We start from the raw sequence: 26,503 nt of genomic DNA on the forward strand, positions 1-26,503 counted from the left end.
GGCCCTGGGCACACCTGGAGCCAGGAGCAGCTGGAGAGTTTCAGGTCAGAGCCCAGGGGGTACCGGCACTGGGCAGAAGAGTCGCTGTTGGGGAAGGTGTGAGGATTGCCCCCCCCCCCCCGGGTCCCTGCAGGCCGCCCACAGCCCGGGCTCCCTCCCTGCCTGCCCCGGCAGCGCTCAGCAGATCAATGCTGCCTTTGCTGACAGCTGAGAATCGAGCTCGCCTGCCCGCCCCCTCCTCGCCCCTCCCGCGCCGCGCGCTGTCCCCCGAGATCCTCCCGGAGGAACCGGGAGTTTGCTGCGGAAGCGCTTCACCCCGGGGCAGGGCCTGCGGAGGGAGCGGCTGGCGCGGCTGCAGCTTTCGCAGGCGAAGAGCGAAGGAGGATGGCGAGACCCAAATGCCCACCCTGCGCAGGGCTGGGCCGGCTGCAGGGCCAGGGCGGCCCCCGCAGCCGCAGGGCGGCGAGGGCAGCAGGCACTTCAGGAACTTCGCCCAAGAAGGGGTGCTGTGGGAGGAAGCCTCGCCTCCCCCCGGCCCGGGTGGGATGGCGTGAGCCTCGGGGAAAGGGCTGTCCGGCCCACAACCCCTGTGCTCCAACCCCGTTCCTGGCTCAGGGAGTGAGGCCGAGGAGGGTTTCCCACGGCGGGGACGAGCCCCAGATCGGGGTGGGGGTTCCCCTCTTGTGCGCAGGTGGGCCTGGCGCGGTGGAGGTGGGGGGGTCGTGACGAGCGGGCACACCCGAGGCCCGCGGCGCTTCGGCGCCCACGCCCCGGTTGCAGCCCGGTGGCTCAGGGCACACCTGGAGCCAGGGGCAGCGGCAGGGACTCCCGCAGCCCGCACAGCCACACGCGGCGCTGGACACACTCCTCGCTCCCTTCTCTAACGCGCCTCCGCCAGCCCGGCCCCTGCGCCTCCATCTTCACACCCGGCCGCACCGGGGCCGCGAGCCGCGTCCACAGGTGGACACTTGACCCAGCCACACCTCGGCTCCACGAGGCGCGCCGTGGCCCATCCACGGCCGGCCACCGCCGCGCACGCCTCGCCCCGCCCCGCTTGGCACAGCCGCCCGCGGGGCGTCCCACCCCCGGGCGAGCCTTCAGGGCCACCCTGGCCCACGCAGACGTGCACGCCGCTCGCACGCGCCCAGCCTCCCGGCGCCGCGCGCCGCCCGGCCGCTCGCCCCGGACGGCCCGGCTCGCAGCCCGCCCGGCCCGTGCAGCCCGCCCCGCCGCCTTCGCGCGCGCTCCCGCCCTCCCTGCGCCTCGCCCGCCGGCTCGCTCGCTCCCTCCCGATTTGGGAAGGCGGCCGCGGGGCGGGCGGGGGCGGCGGGGCGGGCGGGCGGGGCGGGGGAGGGTGACATGTGAGCGGCGCCCGGCGGCAGGTGGAAAGGCGAGCGGCATGGAGCGCGTAATAAGAGAGTTGGAGTCGGAAAGAGCCGCCCCAGTCGCCGGGGAAGCGGGCGGTCAGTGCGGGCTCCGGCGGCCCCCAGGCTCCGAGCGCCCGCCCCCGGCCCCGGCGCGGCCCCGGCCCGGCCCCTAGCCCCCGCCGCCCGCGCCCACCCCGGGCCGCCCCGCCGGCCCCGGGTCCGAGCCATGCGCCGCTGAGCGGGCCCCGAGCGCGCCCCCGCCCCGGACCGTGCCCGGGCTCCGGCCCCCCGCCGCCCGGCGCCGCCCATGGCCGAGGCCCCCCCGCGCCGCCTCGGCCTGGGCCCCCCGCCCGGGGACGCCCCCCGCGCCGAGCTGGTGGCGCTCACGGCGGTGCAGAGCGAGCAGGGCGAGGCGGGCGGGGGCGGCTCCCCGCGCCGCCTCGGCCTCCTGGGCAGCCCCCTGCCGCCGGGCGCGCCCCTCCCTGGGCCGGGCTCCGGCTCGGGCTCCGCCTGCGGCCAGCGCTCCTCCGCCGCGCACAAGCGCTACCGCCGCCTGCAGAACTGGGTCTACAACGTGCTGGAGCGACCCCGCGGCTGGGCCTTCGTCTACCACGTCTTCATGTGAGTTTGCGACCCGCGCCCCCTCGCCTGCCCCCGGAGCCAGCCTGGGCTCCCGGGCCGGCCGCCCCGCCCTGGCTCCGCCTCCCGACCCCCCAGCCGCCCGGCCGACCCTCGTCCGTGTCTCCGCGCGCCCGGGCCGGGAGTCCCATTTCCAAGGCTCCCAACCTGACTCTAACCCTGACCTCTCGCCCTGACCCCTGCTTGCCCTCACTTCGGACGGCTTCCATCTCCCAGCCGCCGAGCGCCGCTCCTCTGGCCCAGGTGCTCCCCACTTTGAGCTCAATCCCAGCCTCTGAACTGGGATGGCCTCCCCCCTTCCTCAGCTCTGTCCCGTGGCCCCACACTTTGTCACCTCCTCCTACTCTGTAGTTCCGAGGAGCTCCCACCTGAGCTCCCCTTGGACCTTGCTCCTCTGCACAGATGCCCCTGCCCCCAGCCCAGGGCTGGCCCTCCCGCCCCCAGCCCCATGCTCCGTGTCCACTTCATCAGTCCTCTCCTGGCCTTCCACACCACCCTCAACTTTTTCAGCACTGGGGGCAGCCGTGGCGGCCCAGCTTGTCCTGCCCTGCCCCGGCCGCCAGGCCCAGCTCGCCTGCCTGCTGGCCTGCTGCACCGGCCTGGCTCTGGGCACCAGGGGAAAAAGAAAGAGGAGAGGGGGAGGTTTGGAAACACTGATGCTGTAGGCCCCCGCCTCCCCCTCGCCAGGCTCCTACAGCTTTCAAACACACTGACCCTTCTTGGATGCAAAGAGTGAATTTTGGCAGCTCCGAGCTCCGTCTTGGGGGACGGCCTGGCCCAGCTGGGAACATGAGAGGCCCGGCGGATATCAGTTGAAGGGCTGGGCCTGGCGCTGGGACGCTCGCAGGTGCTTGAGGGAGACCTCTGGTCCCCGGGAAATGTGTCTCTGGGAGTCGCTCCCGGGGTCTCCTGGGTGGCCAACTTGTCTGTCCACCTGGCTGACTGTGCCTCTCCCAGACTGAGTCTCCACATGCGTGCAGGTGGAGAGGGGTGCACACGCCTCGCCACCGCCTGGCCAGCGTGCCTCCGCTCATCCGTGTCCTTCCCTCCTCGGGCCGGTCCTATTAACTGTTTGTGTCTGTCTGTCTGTGTATCCCCACCTGTGCCCCTTCCTCTGCTTGTCCTCTCCTTCAGCCTGTCTCCCTGCCTGGCCCTCTGCTGCCTGCCCCTGCCCCATCTGATCTGGGCGCCCAGCGGTCCCGAGGTGAGGGGAAGGTGCATGCTGGTGTAGGGAGAGGTAGAGGAAGAGAACTGCCGCCAGCCGAAGTGCCAGGGGTAGCAGCCCTGACTCCCTGTAGAGAAGCCGACTTGAGATCGCTCAGGATGTGAGGTCGGGCTTGGGGGCAGGGTCAAGGGTTAGGAGTAGCCCAGCCCCCAGTGTCCACTGGGAGGCCTGGGATGAATCTTTTGTCACCACAGAGAGTCTTTTTGGAGTGATGACGGTTCTGTGCTGCTGGACTTGGGGGTGCGGGACAAGGGCTGCTCCCGGAGAGGCTGCGTGGCCCCTGGGTGCTCATGGAGGGTGGGACGTTCTGCAGGCAGCAGCTGCGCTGGCCAACCCAGCTCCCGGGTTGGGGTCCTTCGTCCCCTAGACCTGGCTTCTCAGTCCCCACGAGGGTCACTGGAGGTGAAGGACCCGCTGCCTCTCCCCTGGCCGGCCACTGTTGTCACCTCCTGTGGAAGGGCCTCCCTTCCTTCCCAGGAGCTAAATCCGTGGAACCTTTGCCCCACATCCTGCCCTTTCCGGATGCCAGGAATGCCCTGGCCAGGGGCATGCTCGTCCTGACCACTTGTGCCTGGGCATCCAGAGAGGAGGCGCTTCTTAGGAGGTCCGGGAGGGGGGAACAGGTGGTGTGACAACATCCGCGTGTTTAGGGATCTCAAGGCACTGGGCATCTGTCTGCCAAGCCCAGGGCGGCTGCAGGGTCGAGGGCCCCACCCCTGTGTGCTCCCTGAGCCCCTTGGGTCATCGCTGGGCCTCTCCGAGCGCTCCATCTCTAGGTCATCCACGTGGGTAGAAAGCCCAACCTGTGAGCCTGCCTCTGGCGCGAGGCCCGGGGCGGGCAAGCAGCTGGAGAGCCAGGGCCTGTCGGGGCCTGAGGCTCGGTGGCTGCTCTGGGCTGGGGGAGCCCAGGCCGAAGGGTCCCTGGCTCCCCGCAGGGTCTTGCGTGTTCTTGCTGGGACCTGCTTCTGCTGTGGGACATCTCGCTCTCCCGCTGCACTTGGGGTCACTCCCAGGCTCCCTCAGAGGCTGCCCCAGTGAGTTCAGTGAGCTCCTGGGGAAGGGAGGGCAGGGCCCGGAGGCAGCACCCGCACCTTTTCAGGCGCCTGGGACAGGATTGCCTCTCCCACCAGCCAGTAGCTCCGGCCGGCTGGCGCTGGGTCCCTCGGAGCCCTGCTCTGTCTTTGGGTCCCAGTCCTGCCTCCAAGCCCCACCGTGCACCCCATGCCCCCGGCCCTCAGAGGAGCCCTCCACCCCACGCAGGCCCTGCTGGTGTGGATACCCCGACACAGCCCCGCCTGCCTTCGAGGCCCCCTCGCTGCAGGGGGCTGGCCTGGAAGGGGCAGGTGCAGAGCTCGGGCCGCAGCCCCCCAGCCTCTGCGGCCTGCTGCTCCCAGCCCCAAGGCGGCCGCCCCGCTCTAAGTGCAGGTTTATGATTTTGTAAACATCCTCCCTCAGCCTGTCCCTGGGGTCAGAAGCTGTGGGAATGGGGAGGGAGGGAGGCGGCTGCCGCTCCTGGGCCCTCAAACTCCTAACCCCAAGCCCCAGCCTCTGGCCCCGACCAGCCGACCAGCCCGGGTGACCCAGAGTACTCAGGGCTCCCGGCCCCGGGCGGTCCTCACGTTTCAACGGCCCCACTTTGCTGATGGGAAAACTAAGGCTCTGAGCCCAAGTCACTTGGCACTCCTGACTCTGGACTCCCTGTGGCTGCCTGCCTGGGCTCTTGGAGTTTGAGCTGGGATTTCTGACCGGATGTGTGCAGGGCGCTGCACTAGTACCCTCTCTAAGCCACTGTCACTGTGTCCCTCGGTAACCTTGGGAGGCGGCCCTGCTCCCCCCGGGTGACAGATAAGGAAACCGAGACTCAGGAGCATCACCCGGTTAGTTCACGGGTTAGGGCCTCAGCCCGCACCCCGACCCCGGCTGCTCAGAGCACTCCTCCCATCATCCCGCTCTCTGTCGTCAGCACCCAGCACCCAGGCAGCAAGAGGGTGTTGTGGAACTGCCTAGTGTCCCCGTGCTGTTACACTTTGCTTGCGTGCCTGTCGGGTTGTCCCGTGCACACTGGCTGCTACCTCATCACACACGTGTGCCACACATGCTGACGATGGCCCCCACACCCGCGCAGCACGCACCTGCCAGAAAGAGCGTCAGGCTTCTCATGGATGTCACAGAAACACAAGCAGCCTGGACCCAGAGGACAGGACGGGACGGGACGGGACGGGGCGGGCTTGAGTCCTTCCCTGCGGCTTACCCGGAGCGGAAGGTCGGTGTGTGGCTCTGTGCACCCACCTTGGAGCCCCGGTGGAGCAGGATGACTTCCTAGAATGTGGCTGGCGTCTGTGAGAGCCCCAGTCCCACCCCTGTCTACTGCTGGGGACGCCGAGGCACAGAAAGGGGCCGATCCTCCTCCAGGCCACCCCAGCGCAACAGTGGTGGGGCTGCGCTGGGACCCTAGGCCCTCTGCCTTCCAGAGCTGCCCTCGCCCCCACCAGGCGCAGGGATCATGCCCCAGGAGCTTTGCTTCGTGCTGGGGAGGCCTTGGAGTGTGACCCACATTTCTCGCGCTACTGCTGTCCCGCCCAGCCCTGGTGCTGGGTCTCTGTGAGCAGGCGGCAGAGAGTCGGTCCTCTTCCCCTGCTCGCGCTCCCACCCCCTTGTGCTCCCCCTGTCCCAGTCTTCCTTTGGGGTCTCGGGAGGAGGTTAGAGCTCTCTGTGCCCACCGGCCTCCACCCCAGCCCTGCAGGACACTCCCTCTTCCCACTGAGGAAGGCCTGGCTGGGGGGTAGGGTGGTCTCCCTCGGATCCCGCCTGCTGCAGGAGCCAGGAGTGTTTCAGGTGGCCGTGCTCGGAGCAGGTGATCAGAGCCACTCAAAGGAGCTGAGTGCCTGGGAGCAGCCAGGGAGGGGTAGGCTCTGCAGAAGGGGCCTAGCCCCAAAGGGGGCCATGCAAGGTCTCTAACACCCCTCCTGCCCTGCCTGCTTCTCCCCCCACATACCCATGTGAGGGGAAGTCAGGGGAGCCTGCCTGGAGAAGGGGCTCTGAGGCCACCAGATTTAGGTTCCTGTCCGGGTCCACCCTTAGCAGTCAGTCATGCATCCTTGGCAAGGACTTGCCCTGCCTGAGCCTCATTTTGCCCATCTGAGAAGTGGGAGCGAGCACACTGGCCTGCAGGTCGGCCCAGGCCCAGTGAGTCAGGCACAAAACGCCGCTGGGCTCCCAGGTGAGCCGCTGTCCTCATTCCCGCGATGGTGGCTTTGTCTTCTGGGTGGAGGTAGACAAGTGTCCCTGGCTCCTGGTGAGCGTGTCTGGCCGTGCCCGCCTGTGACAGCTGCGATGCCCTCCGCGGGAGCCTGAGGCCGTCTTGCCGTCCCCTAGGCAGCATCCCGCAGAGCCCCCTGCGCCTTCGGCTTCCGTTCTCTTGCTTGCCTCTTCCAGGAAGCCCATCAGGTGGGCGCTGTCACCCTCACTTCTCAACCGCGTGAGGCAGGGTAAGGGGACATCACGCAGCCCGCGCAGTGAGGCCCAGACTCCACCCTGGGGAGTGCCCGTCGGTTTGGTTCTTCCTCTGTGTGTTAAATGCCCACCTCCGTGCAGGCCTGGGGACCCAGGGAAGTGGACCGTGCCTGCGCCAGCCTCGGGTGGGGACAGTCCAGCCTGCAGCTGCGGGATCACTGGCCTCTGCTGCCTCGCTCCCGGGGACTCGGGGCTGTGTGTCGGTGTGAGTGTGTCTCTGCTGTGAGAAGGGCATGGCGCAGATGTTACTGTGCCCAGAGTTGGGTCTCCTGGTCAGACCCCGGAAGCTGGCCTGGCCCAGGGAGTGGGAGGGAGAGCCACAGGACAGGGAGGCAGCCAGGCACCCCTGGGAGAGAGGACCATCTCCCACTCTCTGAGCCAAAGATCTCAGCCAATGAGGGCCAGGAGTTTCGAGGGAGATTTAGAGCTCGGTCTAGCACTTCTGGCCTGGTCCCTGGGCCTCAGTGTCCTCTCCTGTAAAATGGGCCTAACGGGCAAGTGGATGGCTCGGGGATGCCAGGCAGCCCGTAATGCTGGGTGGATAAGAAGTGCTGTCTCGGGACCTTGGCTTTGGTCAGGTGGGGAGCTTGTCTCCCAGCACCTCCCCCTGAGCCCGGCAGAGGACAGGGCAACACAGAGGCGGGACAAGGAAGCTCCCTCAGCGCCGAGCAGACCCCCAAGCCCCCCAGGACTCCAGGCTGTCTGGGCAGCACTGTCCCTAGGGCAGGATTTGTATGCCCTGGGGGTTGGCACCCAGGAGCAGCGAGGAGCAGGACGGGAGCCGCAGGCGGCAGACTAATTGGGCTGGGAATCGTGGGCAGTGCCCGAGAGAGCGGGGAGCTCAGACTTCCTTCCCCCTTGGAGATCTGGGGAGCAGTGGGTCGAGGGGGGGTGTCTCTGGCCTCAGGGCCCGGGGGAAATCTTAAGGTCCATTCTCCTGTGACCCCTCGGATACCTCGTCCAGGCCAGAAGCATGGAGCAGAGCAGAAAGCTTGCTGGGGACAAATGGAGCTTGGCTCCCATTGAAGCTGAGGGGCTGGAGGTCAGACAGCAGGAAGGACTGCCCATTCCTAGGAGGCAGAGTGAGATTCTGTGGGGTGCTTGTTCCAAAACCTGGAGGCCCTGTCCAGCTGGGCAAGACTGACTCTGACTGTGCTGGTCACGCCAGGGAACGGTGGGGGTCGGAGCTTGGCCCCTCTGAGCCTCCTTTGGGGTTGGGGGGAGACCAGGTGCCCAGCGGCTCACGGGCCACCACTCCTCCACCCCTCCTTCCATGCTGCTGCTCTCTGGGAGCCTCAGTCCAGGTCACTGTCTTTGGGTTTATTTTTTGCCGGGCTCGGCTGTCCCCCGGGAGAGGAGGGGGTGGGGAGGGGAGGAAGGAGAGGAGGAACAGCTTTGTCAGCACAAATCCCGGTGCCTCTGCTTCTGCCCCTCTTGGCCCGGCTGCCACCCTCCACCGGAGGAACCAGTTCCTGGGCACAGCGGGTACCCAGCCCCCCTGGGACCTCCTTCCGTGGGGGCAAGGTCAGAGGTTGGGATGAGCCTCTCCACCCTTATCCTCTCTCTGCCTGTCTCTGCTATGGAACATCAGAGGCACAGTCTCTGAGCCTGCACACATCTATGGCTCCATTTCACAGATGGGGAAACTGAGGCCAGGAAGAGGAACTGATTGCCCAGGGGCACAGCTACCTGGGGACCTTTTCCACTTCCCCTCCTCAGCAGATGGGCATTATATTGGGGTGGCAGGTGTGTGTGTGTGTGGGGGGGGTGCTGCTTGCTGCTGCTTCTGTCCTCCAGAGGAAGGGAGCAACTCCAAATTCGTTTTCAGCTCTTCTGCTAACCTCCTGGGACGGTCTGGCGGGAGAGATGGGGGTGGGGAGAAGAGTGTGAGCTGTGGCCCAGCAGAGAGGAGGAGGTACAACTTAGGATGCAGGAAGGCTGAGCAGGCTTATCGGGCCTTGTAAAGGTTATTTATTCATTTATTTGAAAGGCGAAGTGTTGGAGAGAGGGGAAAAGACAGAGAGAGCCTCTGTTCACTAGTTCACTCCCCAAATGGCCCCAACAGCCAGACTGGGCTAGGCCAAAGCCAGGAGCCAGGAACTCCATCCTGGTCTTCCACATGGGCCCCTCCCCATGCCTCCCCCTCCCCCTTAAATATTTATTTATTTATTTATTTGAAAGGCAAAGTCACAGAGAGGTGGGGAGGGACAGAGCGAGAGAAAGCTCTTCCATCCTCTGGTCCACTCCCCAAATGGCCACAATTCTCAGGACTGGGCCAGGCTGAAGCCAGGAGCCAGGAGCTTCATTGGGTCTCACATGTGTGTGGCAGGGATCCAAACACTTGGACCATCTTCCACTGCTTTCCCAGACCCTTAGCAGGGAGTTAGATCGGAACTGGAGCAGCCAGGACTCGAACCAGCACCCATATGGGATGCCAGCATCATAGGTGGCAGTCTAACCCTGTATGTGACAACACATACAGGCTTTTTATCCTTTTAAGAATACCCATATTATGGGGCTGGTGTTGTGGCATAGCAGGTAAAGCTGCTGCCTGTGATGCCTGCATCCCATATGGGCGCAGATTCAAGTCCTGGCTGCTCCACTTCTTATCCAGCTCCCTGCTAATGCACCTGGGAACAGCAGTGATTTCTCGCCACATGCCAAGCCCTGTGCTCAACCTCATAGCCCAGTGCAGAAGATTGCCTAAGTGCTTGGGCCCCTGCACTCACATGAGAGACCTGGAAGAAGCTCCTGGCTCTTGGCTTTGGTCTGGCTCAGTCTCAGCCACTGTGACCACATTGGAAGTGAACCAGTAGATGGAAGATCTCTCTCTCTCTGTCTCTCCTTCTCTCTGTAACTCTTTACAAAAAAAAATATTTATTTTATTTATTTGAAAGACAGAAGCACTTGGGCCATCTTCTGCTGCTTTCCCAGGTGCGTTAGTAGGGAGCTGGATTGGAAATGGAGCAGCTAGGACTTGAACCAGTGCCCATATGGGATGCTGGCATTGTAGGCATCAGCTTAACCTTCAATGCCACAATGCTGGCCCCATAAATAAATATACTTTTTAAAAACAAACAAACAAAAAACAACATTTGCCCTGTTTTACAGATAGGGGATTGAGGAAGGCATAGCAAGGATAAACGACTTACCCAAGGTCAAAGTGCCCGCTGCTTTCCCATGCTGCCTTGGGCCTCTCCATCTGGAGCACACCCGTCCCTGGTTTCGCCTCACCCCTGCCTCCCTGGTCCCTCCTTCTCAGTGTTGTCAGCAGCTCTGACTCGTGTTTCAGCCCTGTGGATGCTGGGGCTTCCGTCACGGGTCCTCCCCCATGTACACACTTGGGGGTCATCTCATGTGCTCCTGCATCATCGGGGGCCACCTCCAGGATGACAGCTACTTCCTCCTCCTCCTCCCCCCATTCATCCCTGTGTGGCAGAGTCCTTAGCCCAGGGCACCTCAAGCTCAGCCCTGGGTCCCAAGGCAAACCCCCTCCCACAAGCATCCTTTGCTCCTCACCTGAGAAAACACCTCAAAGGTTGTAGTGCTGTAGTGCTGCTGACCCTCAGCTTCTCTGCTGCCACGCCCCCTCCTCCACCCCCTCCCACCATCTGGCTAACTCTGATTGGATTCATGCTTCAAATCTCAACATGAGCACCACGGCTCCTTGGGCGCACTCCCTTGCCCACCCAACCCTTCAGTGCCCCCAGAGCTTGGCTCGCGCAACCTGCGTGTTCTCCACTCTTCTGCACTGGGCTGCGGGATGGGGCTGCAGGGTTGAGCACAGGGCTTGGCACATGGTGAGAAATTAGTGAATGTTCGCTGAATGAGGAAAGGGAGGCGCTGGTGAGGCTGGGTTGTGCGGAGAAGGGTTTGCCAGCCAGAGAGCAGGTGGAACAGAGCCCTCGGTCCTCTGTGCATGGGTGCTGAGCTAGAGGTTCTCGGGGTTTTGCCTTGAGTGCACCCCACGTGTAGGGAACAGCAGGGGCGATGGCTTGGGGTGGGACCCTCGTCCCCTGCGCCCTGTGTCACAGGGTCTCTAGAGTCCTAGGCCCTGGGGGTGGGGTCTTGATCCTTAGACTGTACCTTGTGCTGTGGGCCACAGGGAGCCATGGGCAGGGCAGGGCAGGGCAAAGCATCTGGGTGGGAACCAGGGCTGGCGAGACCTCTTCCTGAGCAGGCACTGTGCAGCCATGGCGCGCCTGTGGGGTGGCAGGCAGTTACTGTTCCCATTCTGCAGATGGGAAACCGAGGCTCAGAGGAGGGAAACCAGGCGCAGCAGGTTACACAGTGTGTCCGTGGCAGGGCTGGGGCCTGAACCTGAGTCTCTGTGACTCCCAAGCCCTGCTGCAGAGGGCTCTCAGACACCACGCTTTCCGTGGCCTGAGGCGACAGCGAGGAAAGTGCGGCCAGTGCGGACTCTTCCATGGAGCCGATTGTATTCCATTTAAAGGGCTGTCTCTCAGTCTGAGATTATGTCCTTTCTTTTATGAAATGGTGGGCTGGGAGTTTGTCAAAAATGTCCTTACTTGGCGAAATAAAAAGTGGACAACCTTACGCGGTCCCTGAAGTGTTTTTGGAAATTGTACCGGTGCGTGAAGTCCCCGCCTCGGGGCTGCGTGCTGGCTCCTCCCTCCAGAGCTGTGGGGCCAGAGAGCGGGAGTCTGGCTGCAGATGGCGGAGCCTCAGGCCCTGCCCTGCACGAGGCCCAAGACTGGGCTGGGGCGGTCAGGGTTGGCTGGCGTCAGGAGCACTAGACCAAGAGTCGGCAGGCTGGGGTTCGGCTCCCACCTCTGCTTCCTGGTGCCTGTGTGATGCCAGACAGGTGCCCCAGGCTCTCTGAGATGCCAGCTTCCTCGCCTGTAGAATGCTAACCCCCTGAGGAAGATTGTGAAGGCCTGGAGGAGCGGGGCAGCCAGAGTGGCCGTTCCTAGCCACAGGGAGCCTTGGAAGGCAGTGCGGAGACGCAGGCTCGCCGGAGGCTCAGGGGACCCCTGGGAGATGGAGGCGCACCTGCCGGGAGCCAGGCCCAGAATATTTTCTTTTCTTTTTTTAAGGTTTATTTATTTATTTCAAAGGCAGAGTTATAGAGAGGAGAGAGACAGAGAGGTCTTCCATCCACTGGTTCACTCCCCCAAATGGCCGCAACAGCCAGGGCTGGGCCAGGCCAAAGCCAGGAGCCAGGAGCTTCTTCCTGTTCTCCCACACTGGTGCAGGGGCCCAAGCACTTGAGCCATCTTCCACTGCTTTCCCAGGTACACTAGCAGGGAGCTGGATCGGAAGTGGAGCAGCTGGGACTTGAACTGGTGCCTGTATAACCCACTGTGACACAACACTGGCCCCCAGGCTCAGACTGTAAACGCAGAGATTGTCATTTAGTAATAAGATTCATAGTCTTGTCTACACTGGGTATTGTGCTATGTATTTTTCATATCTGACTTCATTTAATCCTCCCGAGAGCCCTGGGAGTTTGGGGCTGTCCCTGGCCCCGCGGGTCGTGAGGGGTGAGGACGCTGGAGCTGGGAGGGAGGCACGTGCCCTGTCACGCAGCCAGGGTGAGTGTGCAGGAGAATGGGGGTTTTCTGGGCTCAGTGCAGACCAGTGAGTGCCCGGGAAGCTTGGACACGAAGGAGCTGGGGCTTGCCGGGGCTGCAGGGGGTGTGGGCGGGAAGCGGCCCTGCCCGCTCACCGCCCTCGGCCACAGCCTCTCCCTCTGCTCTGCCTCTCAATAATAGCAAGTGGGTTCTGAGCACTTCGCTGGGTGCCAGGTGCTGCTCTGGGGACCTGCCCGGCCTGCTCTCACTTTTCCTTCCAAACCGCCCTAGGAGGTGGGTACTGTTGTTGTGCCCATTTTTGGGATGAGGAAGCTGAGGCACCAAGAGGTCAGGTAACTCCTCTGGGTGAAGGACACAGGCTAGGACCCCAGGAGTCTTTACCCACTCTGACCTGCCAGCCACTGGGAGGCTAACATAAGGATCAGTTGAGCTTTGGAGTTCAAGGTCCTGCTACCACCCCAGCTGTCCACTGGGGACTTGTCCCCCTTGTCTCTTGCTCTCTAACTTGGGAAGCGTTCACTGGCAGTCCCCTGGGACCAGGCCCTGTGCCAGATCTGGGAGCAGAGCAGTAAATCAGACCCTCCCCTGCTCCCTGGGGGAAGATGGGCGGGAGGCAGGCAGGGTGGTAAGTGCCACTGCCCCCAGGCAGCACAGAACCCTGCCGGGGCCTGGCCCGAGGCTGGGAAGGCCTCCCAGAGAGAGACTTCGCTGGCAATCTGAAAGCCGATTAAGAGCAGAAAAAGTCTATTGGGCAAAGAGGAGCAAGGACAAGTGTTGTGGGCAAGAGGGACCAGCACATGCAAAGACCCAGACCCAGAGGTGAGGCCATACACGGCATTTGCAAAGAACAGCAAGAAGTCAGAAGACCAGAGGCCTCCAGGGGGCAGGAGGGGCCCAGGGACGAAGGCGGGTGTGAGCAGGGCCAGGTTTGGGGCCAGCACCCTGCTGAGGCGCAGCCACTTCCATTCCCGGCCGAGGAGATGGGAAGAAAGTGAGGCTGGGAGCACTCAGGCCAATTTGTATTTTAGGAATTCCTCTTTGGCACTGGCCAGGAGGAGGGTGGAGGAGAAAGGATGGGCAGGGAGCCCCGGGGATGCCGCCTTTTTCCTTCCCCGGGGCCCAGCCCTCTGAGTGCCTCGTTCAGGGCCGTCTGCTAACCTGCCCTGGGCCCGGCTACCTCCACAGGGCCCCAGCCCAGGACTTTGCCTGTAGGGAAAGTTCAGCTGCTTATGCAAACCTTGACCTGGGGGAGGTGTGTGGCTGAGCGGGGGTGCGATGGAAGCAGAGGAGGTGGGTGCGGGTCCTGAGGCTGGAAGGGGAAACATGAGATTGGGCTCCGTTGGGTGTCCCTCCCTCCAACAGTCCCATAGTGCACCCAGGGATTTGGCTGAGGTAGTGGGCGCAGGGGGCTCTGTGACGGGACAGAGCCCAGGTGGTTCCCAGGCCCAGCTCCTCCCGCTCGGCTTCTCCAAGCTCCACAGTGGGAGCTCAGCACGGGGCAGGGACTACACTCAGTCAGCAGTGGAGTCCCGAGCAGAAGCCAGGCTCAGTGCAAAGAGTCTTCGTTGTCCCTAGCTAGGATAAGCAGCGGCCACCTTTCTGCAGAGCCTCACGTGGGTGGCCGGGGCTCAGGTCCCTGCCTAGTGGTCCTGGGTGGGTCTCTTCACCCTTCTGAGCCTCAGCCCCACCCTAGAAGGAGGTCCTCTCTCCCACTTGATGCTCCACAAAGCTCTTTAAGCGAGGTGCGGCCGTTGTGGGGTTTCATGATTGTTTGCTTAATGAATCCCACTGAGTTCTCACGGTAACCCTGGAGGAAGCTATAATTACACCAGTTTACCCAGAGGCTTGCCCAAGGTCGGTCCCCTGAGAAGCGGCTGAGACAGGCCTGGAGCCCTGGAGTCTGCGTGCCCACTGAGGACCCCCGAAAGACAGCCCCGGTTCTGCATCTGTGCCGTCAGCACAAATCAGCCAGCCGGTGCCCCGAGAGACACACCAGTCAGCTGGGCAGGGTGTGTGTGCATGGGTGTAGCAGCCTGGGCGGGCCTGCTGGCCAGAAGTTGGCTCATGCCAAGCCCCGTGCCCCCGTGCCTGGGCCTGGCTGCAGCTGCTGGCCTGCAGGGAAGGGGAACCTTCCACTCACCCTCCTGCACCAAGGGTTCCTCCCCTTGGTCTGGTGGGCTGCAGAGGGAGCTGCTGGTGACGTGACCACTGGGGCACCTGCCAGTGCTTCCCCTTCACATGACAGGCATGGGGTGAGCCCCAGGCTGGGGAGCGGGATTTGCGCTCTGCTAATCCCGGGGCTGCAGCCCCCGCTCTGTCTTGGCCAGGGCCGTGGGAGAGGTTTGTCCTTGCCCCATGCCCAGTGGCCCCAGTGCAGATCCCTGGCACACACCCAGCTCTGCGTGGGGCCTTCCCCTACCCTGCTTGTGCCCCCGCTCCCCCCACTATCAGAACCGAATTCGGACTCAGGCAAATGCAGGGACATCTGAAGCTGCAGGCCAGGCCTCTCTGGGGAAGACGGGGCCACAGCAGGGAGGCTTGGGCAGAGTTGCTGGAGGATCGGTTGGGGTGCAGAGCTGGAGTGTTTGGGGCTAGTCGTGGGCCACCTCTTCCTGGAGAAATTTGGCTACAAGTCAGGGAGGCAAATGTGTGGGCTGTGCCCCCCCTCGCTGGGCAGTAAACACGGCCGTCGCCAGGGAGACGGGCCCAAACACCCCGGCCCCCCACGGTTATTTATACCAGGACTCCCTCTCCTTCTCTGGCCAGTCTGGCTTCTCAGCCCACTCCTGAGTCCGGACCTGAGTTGAGGGTCCAGCCCCTATCAAGACAGGAGACCCCAGGAGTAGGAGCCTGGTACCTGCCCCCTCCCAATGGCCTGTCCCAGGGGAGGGCCCAGCTTTGGGGCTTGGGTTACTCAGCTCCTGGCGGCCAAGGCTGGGAAGGAGGCAGGCACCTGGGGACCGGACCCCTGCTGCGTGACTGGGGTTATGGGCACCCTAGACACTTCGGTGTCCTGTGTTCAGGAGGGTGGCGGTCTCAGTGACAGCTTTTCCAGCTGTTTTAAGCAGTAAATCTAGTTGTGGTTTTTTTTGTTTGTTTGTTTGTTTGTTTATTTTTTGTGTTTTTTTTTTTTTGACAGGTAGAGTTATAGACAGTGAGAGAGAGAGACAGAGAGAAAGGTCTTCCTTCCGTTGGTTCACCCCCTAAATGTCTGCCACGGTCGGCGCTGCGCCGATCCAAAGCCAGGAGCCAGATGCTTCTTCCTGGTCTCCCATGCAGGTGCAGGGGCCCAAGCACTTGGGCCATCCTTCACTGCCTTCCCGGGCCACAACAGAGAGCTGGACTGGAAGAGGAGCAACCAGGACTAGAACCCGGCGCCCAGATGGGATGCCGGCACCGCCGGCGGAGGATTAACCTAGTGAACCACGGCGCCAGCCCCTAGGTTTTTTTTTTTAACAGGCAGAGTGGACAGTGAGAGAGAGACAGAGAGAAAGGTCTTCCTTTTGCCATTGGTTCACCCTCCAATGGCTGCCGCGGTAAGCGCGCTGCGGCTGGCGCACCGCGCTGATCCGATGGCAGGAGCCAGGTGCTTATCCTGGTCTCCCATGGGGTGCAGGGCCCAAGGACTTGGGCAATCCTCCACTGCACTCCCTGGCCACAGCAGAGAGCTGGCCTGGAAGAGGGGCAACCGGGACAGGATCGGTGCCCCGACCGGGACTAGAACCCGGTGTGCCGGCGCCACAGGCGGAGGATTAGCCTAGTGAGCCGCGGCGCCGGCTGGTTTTTTGTTTTTTTGTTTTTTTTTTTAAATATTTATTTTTTATTTGAAAGGCAGAGAGAGGGAGAGAGAGATCTTCTATCTGCTGGTTCACTCCCCAAATGGCCGCAACCGCCAGAGCTGAGCCAATCTGAAGCCAGAAACCAGGAGTTTCTTCCAGGTCTCTCACGTGGGTGCAGGGGCCCAAGGACTTGGGCCATCTTCCACTGCTTTCCCAGGCCATAACAGGGAGCTGGATCAGAAATAGAGCAGCTGAGACTCGAACTGGTGTCCATATGAGATGCCAGCACGGCAGGCGGCGGCTTTACCCACCACGCCACAGCACCACAGTGTTGGTCCCTAAATCTAGTTCTTTAAATGAAACCTGACACTGTGGGGCAGCCCACGTGGAACACAAAACAGAACAAAGCAGAGATGCTGTGTGTGGAGCCGGGAGTGGGGGCCCACAGTTCGGCCCACATTTCTGCCCACTCGGCGCACAGGGCCCTGAATAGCAACCTGCAGCCTACATGCGGCCCTCTTCACTCCAGGACACATTCCAGGTAACCCTGGGATTCCCTGGCCAAATATTTATGCCTGCTTCCAGGGCCAGGCCTCTCCCCTCGCTCACCCCGCCAAGGGCTCGTTGCAGCCGGGGGCTGTGAACACCCCAGGCCTGTGAGGGCTGAGGCAGCCATAGGGGTGCAGCCAGGCCCCTCGAGTGAGAGACGGGCCCTGGGGGAAAAGAACGAGGACCAGAGGGTAGCAGGGCTATCTGTCCCCTCCCTGCCAGATTCCAGCTTGGGACTCCAAGAATTTAAATTCAGACTTGGCCTCCCGGGTCACTATGAAGATACATGTGTTAGGAAGGACAGCACCTATTTGATTTAACAGCTTGTTAATTTGATTCACACTTTTTACTATTTAGGCGATGCAGGTCTCTGTACCCTTTCCTCAGCCCTGCCAGGGTCAGGGGTGAGCCTGCTTGGGCGCTCCCTCCTCCTACACGCCTGTGCTGCAGCCTTAAGACCCCCCACCCCCGAGTGGGCAGGCTTCTAGGACTCACAGCCCCCCTCTTCTCCAGTTCACTCCCCAGAGACTGGGCAGCTGCAGGAGTGGGGGAGTTAGGCAGGCTGTGCTCTACAGGGATGGACCTCGGTGGCGGGGGTGGGGGGGTGGGGGTGGCGGAGGCGGGAGGCAGCGGCAGGAATGGCCTTGGCACAGGGACCCTCTCAGGACAGAGACAGGGGATTCTGAGGGGGCCCAACCAGAGACTGTAGGAGTGCTTTTTCCCCAAGGCAGAGAGAGGTTCTTGGGGCAGAAGGGGGACATCCCAAGGAGAGGAGTGTGAATGTCACCAAGCGATCCAGGGAGGCAGAGCTGGTGATCCTTGGGGGTGTGTGCGGGGGCCTGCTAAGGAGCTTGGGGCAGATGTGGCAAAGCCCTTGTGGTGTTGTAAGTGGGGGAGGGCTGAGGAAGGGGGCACAGACTGGGAAGTAAGTGGCCCTGGGGGCCGGGGTCAGGGAGCAGGTGGCAGAGGGGGGGTGGGTCTGGCCAGGGGTTGGAAGTAGGGGGGCTAGGAAGAACTAATCAATCTTAACTCTGCCCTCTGGGAGCGCATCTCCCACCTCCTCGTCTTCTCTCAGTTCTGTCTCCTCCTTCCCTCCCCTGCCCTGGGTCTCGAGGGTGGGGAGAGGGGCATGACCCCCTAAGCCCACCTCCCTGTAGATATGCTGCATGACGGCCTGCAGGCTTGTGTGGGAGCTTCCCCCCCGACAACTGAAGTCATTCATTCATTCATTCATTCATTCATGGTTTCTTGAGACCCTCCCCCCACGGCACCAAGGCCTGTCCTAGATGTGGAGAGAGCGAGATAAAGGCCCTGATTCTGGGGGTGCATGTCAGGGGGGCAGGACTGCTGTGCTAGGGCCACTCTCTGGTCCTGGGGACAGGGACCCCCTTAGGCACTCATTTGCTCCAGCTGCCCTTGGCCGGCAGCCAGCTCTCCATCAGAGAGGGGGAGCCTGGGCCCCTTACAGGGACCTGGGCTTAGGTTTCTCTGTCAAGTGGGCTTTTAGGGGAGGGCTTCCAGTGTGGTCTATGAGTGGCCCCTTCCTCTGGCTATGGAGGGAGGCGGTGCTCACAACTCCTCCACGCAAGTTGACAACAACAGCTACCTGTTCTGTTCCACTGTCTCAGCTTGGCCCTGGCCAGCAGCTCTGTCCGGTGGGCGCCTTCCCTCGTTTTCCCCAAGGGGAACTGAGTCGCAGTAGTGTGCATGAGGTCACACGTGACACGATCTGACACTGGGAGCCCTCACGGACGGGTGCTGAGGGGTGCTGCCTGGCACCTGCCCCTCCTGGGCACTCAGCCTAGAGAGTGGAAACCCAGCCCTAGCGCCCCCTCCAGGCTGGCACTGCCCCGAGCCTGGTACTGGGTCCTGCGACCCTGGCTAAGGCGGGACCAGGGACCCGATCTGCCCAGAACTCGGCCCAGGGGCCTTGGCACCTTGGCGTCCCGAGGCGCTCAGTCCCCGCCCCTGGCGTCGGGGGGTGGAGTGGACGCGGCCCTGGCGGTCGGGGTGTCGCGTCCCCGGTCTCCGGCCTGGCCTCGGGGACGCGGCGGCACCTTCACACTTTCCGCTTGGCCCGCTGCTCGCCTTTCAGGCCGCTGCGTTTTCAATTGTTAATTTGGAAACGGAAAAAGAAGCCGGCCGGGCGCGGAGCCGTGGAGTGGTAACACGAGCCGAAGAGGCCCCCGCCCCGCCCCGCGCCCGCCCCTCCCACGCCGGGGCGGGGTCAGCGCGGGGACCTGGAGGGGAGCCGGGCACTCGGCGGCGAGGGGGAGGAGTCCCTCGGGAGCCCTCCTCCACGACCCCTCCTTCTCCGAGGAGCCCCGCCCGGTGTCGGCCTGCCGTGTCCCGAGGTGACCCCAAGCCTGTCTGCAACCCCTCTACGGGGCCTCATGCCGTGAGACCCCCGTCCCCAGGCTGCCGGAAGGGGTCACTGACCTCATTAGACACGCAAAGAAACTGAGTCCCAGAGAGGGACGTTACGCAGGCCGAAGACCGGGCAGCCAAGGCAGATTCTGAATTCAGTTCCTGTTCTTTATTTTGTTTATTTTCTTAAATATTTATTTATTTGGAAGGCAGAGTTACAGAGAGAGAGAGAGATCTCCCATCTGCTGGTTCACTCCCCAAATGGCTCCAACTGCCAAAGCTGGACCAGACTGAAACTAAGAGCCAGGAGCTTCCTCTGGGTCTCCCACGTGGGCGCAGGGCCCAAGCACTTGGGCCATCCTCCATCACTTTCCCAGGCACATCAGCAGGGAGCTGGATCAGAAGTGGAGCAGCCGGGACTTGAACCAGTGCCCATATAGGATGCCAGTGCTGCAGGCAGTAACTTTATCTGCTACGCCACAGCGCCGGCCCCTAGTTCCTGTTTAGGCTGTGAGGCATGCAGGATCTGTTTTCCTAAGTAAAAGGAGGGGACTTCGGGACCAAGAGGTGCCAGTTGTCTGCTTGCCCCGTCTTCAGCTGTGTGTCTGTGGTGAGTGCTCCCGCTGCCTGAGCCTACCCTGACTCCTCCTTGCTGTCACCATTCACTATGGGCCAGCTGGTCCCTCTGCACTCCCCATGCAAATGACATGTAAAAGGTGTTCTCTTTCCAGAGCAGTGAAGTCCCCCAGGACTGGCAGCAGGGGTGTACTTCCTTTTGGAGAAGCTGGCATCACCAGCTCCCCATCCATCCTTGAAAAACGGGGCCCTCCGAGACCCTCCCCAATCCCTTCCTGGATGGACTGGGCCACAGAAGCAGTTTCCCAACTCTTGGGCTGGCTGGCGGCAGTGTCAGGGTGGAAGCCTCGGCGACCCAGGCCCCTGGCCTCCTCCCTCCTCCACCGTCGGAAGACCTTGGATCTGTAGGAAATGCAAGCTGAGCACCTTTCCCTTCAGAGGCAGAGGAAACCAGAGAGTGCGAGCTGAAGATCCTACCAATGGCCCTTCCACGTTGTGGAACAGACCCAGAGGAGCTGAGCTCTTGACTCGGGGTCACACGGCGGGCCTTTCCCAGCTCCAGCTCCTAGGGCCCCCTGCATTCAGTCTGGCTGCTCCTGGATTTGGGGTCCCCACTGGGAGCATGGCTCTCAGGGCAGCTGGTCGTTTGCATGTTGCTTTGCTTAGTAGTGGTAGCATAGCAGCAAGGGCATTGAAACTCCCCTCCCCCACAATGCCCTTGAACCTCCCACTGGGTGGGTCCTCAATGGCTGAGTCTGCAAAACTCCCAGACTGGGCTTAGTCGTGGCACTTGAGCTCCCCAGAGGCTTCTGCCCTCCTCAACGTTCCTGTTCTACCCTGTCAGCTCTTGTTGGTGCAGTGCCTGCTCTGGGAGCATTGAGAACCAAGTGGTGGGAACCAGGCTCTTGCCCCCGTTTTGGAATCCCCCCCGCCTCTTAGCTCGGGTTCTGCTGATTCAGCGGCAGACCCTGACCCCTGCCAGGCTCAAGCAGCTGGGGAGCTGGGAAATCCTTGAACCCAGGGCCACCCTTTCACATTCTGCAGATCCTGTCAGCCCCTGGACCAAGGGGGTTTGGAGTGAGGGAGGGGCAGGGGCTTGGGTCCTGCCACAGAAGAGAAATTGAAAGAACATTACCTTAGGACTCAGGGAGCCTGGGTGCCAGCCCAGCTGTGTCTCTGACTTACCGTGCGATCTTGGGTAGGCAGAGCCCCGCGCTGGGACTGTTTCCCCATCTCTAAATGAGAGGGTGGATCCGTAAGAGCTCTTTCAGTATCTGATCACTACCTCCACTTCCCCTGTGCTAGTCACTGTCATCTCTTGCTAGGATTCTACCATCTCTACTCCGTAGCCTGCTCCATAGTCAGCTCATGCCACTCTCTGCCCTAACTCCCCTTATCACTGAGAGGAGAGGCCCAGATCCTCACAACAGCCAGCAGAGGGTCTGCTTCCCACCCCCGCTGCCTCTCTGCCCTCCCTCCCCCCCACTCTCCCCAACCCCCTCTCCGTTCTGGATGGCCCTGGGATATACCTGGCACTCTTCTGGCTCAGGTCTTCTTTTTTTTTTTTAAGATTTATTTATTTATTTTGAAAGTCGAGTTCCAGAAAGAGAGAGAGATGAGAGATCTTCCATCCACTGGCTCACTCCTCAGATGGCCACAATGGTTAGGGCTGGGCCAGGCGGAGGCCGGGAGCCAGGAGCTTCATCTGGGTCTCCCATGGGGATGGCAGGGACCCAAACACTTGGATCATTGTCTGCTGCTTTCCCCAGGCCTTTAGTGGGGAGCTTGATCGGTAGTGGAGCAGCCAGGACACAAACCGGTACCCATATAGGGTGCTAGCCTCACAGGCGGTGGCTTTAGCCACTCTGCCACACCACCACCCCGGCTCAGGTTTTTACACTTGCTTTTCCCTCTTCCCAGACCCCTTGTCTCCCAGATGTCCGCATGGCTCCTTCCCTCTTTGATCTTTGCTTAAAATTCCCTTCTCAGAGCTGTTTACTCTCACCACCCTCTATCAAAATAGTCCTCTAATCCCAAACTGGTGGTTTCCTGTCTCTTTGCCCATTTAACTTCCTCCATCATCATCTGAGTTTTGAACTTTTGCTTGTTTATTTATTTAATATATTCATTTTGTTTATTTGAAAGGCAGAGAGAGAGACAGACAGACAGTCAGACAGACAGAGAGATATTTTGCGTCTGCTCGTTTACTCCCCAGATGCCCACAGTATCTGGGGCTGGGCCAGGCTGGAGCCAGGAGCCAGGAACATAATCTGGATTTCCTAAAGGAGTTCCCAAATGAGAGGCAGGGACTCAAATACTTGAGCCATCATCTGCTGCTTGCCAGGGTGTGTATTATCAGGAAGCTAGAATCGGGAGCAGATCGGAGAGTAGAACCCAGGAACTCTGATACGGAATGTGGTTGTCCCAGATGGTGTCTTAACTGCTGTTACAAATGCTTGCCCCTCTGAGGTCAGCGCTGTGGCATAGCGGGTAAAGCTGCCACCTGCAATGCCCACGTCCCATATGGGCCCGGGGTTCGAGTCCTGCTCCTCCACTTCCAATCCTACTCCCTGCTAAGAGCAGTGGCGAATGGCCCAGGTCCTTGGGCCCCTGCACCCACATGAGAGACCTGGATGAAGCTTCTGGATCCCAACTTTGGCCTGGCCCAGGGGGAGCTGCAGGTCCCGATCTGAGAAGTCAGCGCTGCCCAGCCAGCCCCTAGCAGGTGAATGGCCCTGCTCCCTCCTGGTCCACCCTTGGCTCAGCCCCTTCCCTGGTGCAGCAGGCAGTTCGAGGGCTTGGGGCTAGTCCAGGGGAAGAGCAGGAAGCTATTACTCATCATATTAGTCTGTTTTCCATTACGGTCATGAGCACCTGAGGCTGGATACTTTATAAAGAAAGAAGGCCTGCCTAGGTCACAGTTCCAGAGGTTCAAGGACACGGCGCTGGCGTTGGCTTGGCCCTGGGGAAGGCCTCCTGGGAGATGAGAAATCCCAGGGGGAGACAGGAAGCCAAGAGAGACTGGGGCCCTGAAGGAGCTGGGTTTTTACATTTTGTTTGAGAGGCTGACACACAGACAGACAGACAGACAAATAGAGGAAAATCTCCCATCCACTGCCCTCAATGGCAGCAGCCGAGCCAGGCCATAGCTGAGAGCCAAGAATTCAAGCTGGGGCTCTCAGGTGGTTGGTAGGAATCCTAGTTCTTGAGCCATGACCCCTGTCTCCCAGGGTCTGCATTAGCAGGAAACTGGAACAGAAAGCAGAGCCAGGACTCACCCCAGCCCCAGTACTCCTTACTTTGACAGGAGACACGCAGTCTTTACGACGAGGCCAATCACCAGCCTAGTCCACAGAGAGCTAAGTTAACCCCCGCCCAACAGCCTCCCACTAAGATCCACCCGCTGAAGGTGCCAGCGCCTCTTGACCACACAGGCCTCTAGCTCGTGAATGGCTCGGGGCAAAGGACCTGCAGACCTTAACTCCGTCAGTGCCTTGACCAGGAAACACCATTTCCATTCGCTAGCGGGACTGAGACCTTTCAGACCAGCTCAAGATCAGTTGGCCTGTGCAGGTGGAGGACGCCGATGGTGGGGAAAGGGAAAGGTTCTGCAGAGGCTTCGTGGCAGGAAACGCATCCGGGATTCATGGGGTAGAAAACGAGGAGTGACATTCCAGGGCAGGCCGGGTCTCTGCCACTTCGCTTTGCACCTCTGCCAACTTTCCTCCATAGTCCTTAGCTCCGTTCTTGAAAAACACAGCCCTATGAGCTCGGCCGATCCGTGGCGGTTGCTTCTGGGGTCAGCCTCCCACTCCAGACAGATACGCGGCGGCCAGGAGAGGGGCATGGAACCGCCCACAGTGTGAAGGCCCCAGCTGAAAGGGCTGGAGAGCGCGAGAATCCAGCTGGGCTGGGCCCAGAGGAGAGGGACGCCTGTTTGTAATGGGGTCATCTAGAGGGGTCGGGTTTTTGTAACTTGTCAGCCTAGGGGAATGCCTTTTTCTAATTGGCCTTCCAAGAGGGGGCATTTTTTTCATAGTTTGTGCTGTGTGCTGGCAACTGCTGTGCCTCTGGGGACAGACGCAGGGAAGCTAGAACTGAGCTAAAGGCCAAGTCTTCTTGCCTTCCCAGCCCTCTGCTGGAGAGGCAGAGGCAGAAGGGACTCGAGCCGCCGGCGACTTGTCCCCCACCTTCAGGTTGTGGCCAGGGAAATGGGCACTCGGTCAAGACCTCAGCCCTAGCCCTGAGCCCCAGCACAGGCCTCCAGCCCGGGAAGCAGCAGCGCTGGTGGCAGCCGTGACGTGGGGCCCTGGGTCACGTGCTCTGGCTCCTTTTGCCAAATTTAGAATCGCTGGACCAGGGGAAGGATTCTTGGAAAGAACCTCGCTCTGAGGCCTGGCTTCCTGCCCCTCCCCTCTATCCCCCTGGAGTGCCAGCAAGTGCCTGCTTTGCCTGGAGGAGTCTGGGGGACCCCCAGGCCCCATGGCCCGCCTTGGCCAGGAAGGGCCTATGAAGTCCAACGGAAGTCTCTTCTGCAGGCTCGGCTCTCGTTTGGGGTTTAGTGAACCCCTATTCTGCTGGAAGGTGGTGGGGTCATGGCCTCTACCCCTTAGGAAGCTTGGCTGAATGGGGTCAGGCTAGCCCCAAAGTACCCCAGCAGAGGGAAGAGAGCCCCTGCCTTGGGGCCTGGTGTGAGGAGCAGGGCGGGAGTCACGCCCCTCCAAGCCAGCAGTGGAAACCCAGAAGCCCCATTGGCGGGGCCTGGAGAGAGAGAGAGGGGGGCCGGGCCCCATCTGCCCTCGCCTGTGGTCCTGAGGAGGCAGGTGGCTGAAAAACAGCCACAGCAAGCACTAAGCAGCATCTTAAATGCTAGTGTTGGGCGCTGGGACGTCTCGGTCTTTACCCGCTCCTCCATCCTCGCTGTTGAGGACAATGAGCATGTGGGCAATGGAGAGGGCCCCAGGGAGCCCCGACAGAGCAGACGGAGGAACGCCCCCCACCCCAACCCGGGAGGGAGCGAGGGAGCGAGGGAGCGAGGGAGCGCTCCTCGGGGCCTGGTCAGCCCGGTCTGCACAGGCCAGGCTGTTTCAGACCTCTGCTCTTCAGCTCTGGTCTTACCTCTCCAGAGCCTGTGGGTGTGGGCGGAGCCTCCTTTCCCTCCTCCATCCCGACCCCTCCTCATCCTCTTCCTGTGGATTCCAGGAGAGCCACAGGGGCCCTGCTGCTCAGCACCAGCCCAGCGCTGCCTCCCAGCGCCCTGGGGACTTCATTCCCCGCATCTTTGGCTTCTCTCCTGCCCTCCTGGCTCCTTCCACTCCGGCTCTCATCTTAACAACAACCCTCCACCACCCTAGTGCACTCTCTTAGGCTGCCCGACCAAGGGGCCCAGCGACCAACATGTCACCAAACTGGGTGAGCATTTGGCTGGCCCATCCCCCTTGACCTCCACAGTGTTGTCCAAGCCTTCCCAAAACATAGCTTCCCTGGGCCTCGTCTGGTTTTCCGCCCGTCTCTCCAGCTGGGGCCGGCACTGCTTTCCTCCCTCTGCCTGCCGGGGCTCCCTGGGGCCCTTGGCTCTGTCTCAGTCACCACCTCCACCAGATGTTCCTCACCTCTGCATTTCCCACAAGGTCTCTCTCTTCATCCCCACTGTGTGTCTGCCAAGTGCCACACAGCCCTGTCCCTCTTAGCATGTCCAAAAGGGAACTCGTGCTTGTGCACCTGCTCCTCCCTAGGGACCTCTCACCTCCATGTCCATCCAGTGCCCAAGCCAGAAGCACAGATGTCCCCAAGCATCCTCAAGTCCACTTCCTCCAGCGTTCAGTCCCTGCTGCCACCAGCTGGGTCCAGGCCACCCTGAGCTCTCAGCTGAATTGCTGTGGAGCTTTCTGCTTTTCTTTTTCAAAGATTTATTTACTGGGGCCGGCACTGTATGGCACAACAGGTTAAAGCCCCAGCCTGCTGCACTGGCACCCCATATGGATGCCAGTTTGAGTCCCCGCTGCTCCACTTCTGATCAAGCTCCCTGCTGACACACCAGGGGAAGCAGCAGAGGGTGGCCCAGGCTCTGGCTCCTGGGGCCATATGGGGAGTGAACCAGTGGATGGAAAACCTCTCTCTGTAACTCTGTCTTAAATAAACAAACCTTAAAGAGATTTATTTATTTATTTGAAAGGCAGACAGAGTTACAGAGAGAGAGAGAGAGAGAGAGAGAGAGAGAGAAAGGTCTTTTCCATTTGCTGGTTCACTCCCCAAATGGCCTCAAAGGCTGGAGCTGGGCCAATCCAAAGCCAGAAGCCAGGAGCTTCTTCTAGGTCTCCCACCTGGGTGCAGGAACCCACGTAATTGGGCCATCTTCTGCTTCTTTCCCAGGTGCATTAGCAGGGAGTTGAGTCAGAAGTGGAGCAGCCAGGACTCCAACTGGAGCCCACATTGGATGCGAAGGCAGCTTAACCTGCTACAAGCCGGCCCCAGCCTTCTACTTTGCTATTGAACGAGCTGTAGGGCCCCTGAGTGGTGATCCTGAAACACAGCTCAGCTCTGCCTTTCTCTCTCTCAGCTCCTCCTTGGCTCCCTGCTTCCTGTCTGTTAACTCTCAAAGGCCCTAGGGTACCACTTAACAAGCAGGCCTCTCTGGCTCCTCCATCCCCCCCTTCATTTTAGGTGCCCTCCATCCAGAACTACTGGCCATCTCAGGCTGCCCCTAGACTCCCACATCCCTGTTGCTTCCCTGTGTAGACACCTCCTCCAAGAAGTTCTCATTGATCTCTCCTCTTTGTGTTGAAACCTTCTTGGGCCTTCCCAGGCACCTTGTCTATCAGGTCACCGCTGTTACACTTGTTAGTTTCTTGGGACCTGGGTTGTTCATTTCTGACTTTACAATAGCCTGGCTGGGAATGAGGATAATCAATACTTCTGAAGTGCGTGAGGCTC

General features: G+C 61.3%; 1 protein-coding gene across 2 annotated transcripts in view; it reads left to right on the top strand.

Moving 5' to 3' along the window:
• The first annotated feature begins 1,674 nt into the window (after positions 1-1,674).
• Positions 1,675-26,503, top strand: part of KCNQ4 (potassium voltage-gated channel subfamily Q member 4) — a 49,913-nt gene continuing 25,084 nt past the window's right edge. For both annotated transcript variants that reach the window (XM_062193281.1, XM_062193282.1), the window contains exon 1: positions 1,675-1,988. In XM_062193281.1, the coding sequence (XP_062049265.1) occupies positions 1,675-1,988 (314 nt within the window). The remainder of the gene's footprint in view (positions 1,989-26,503) is intronic.

This window comes from Lepus europaeus, chromosome 5 (genome assembly GCF_033115175.1).
Source record: "Lepus europaeus isolate LE1 chromosome 5, mLepTim1.pri, whole genome shotgun sequence".
Lineage (NCBI taxonomy): Eukaryota > Metazoa > Chordata > Mammalia > Lagomorpha > Leporidae > Lepus > Lepus europaeus.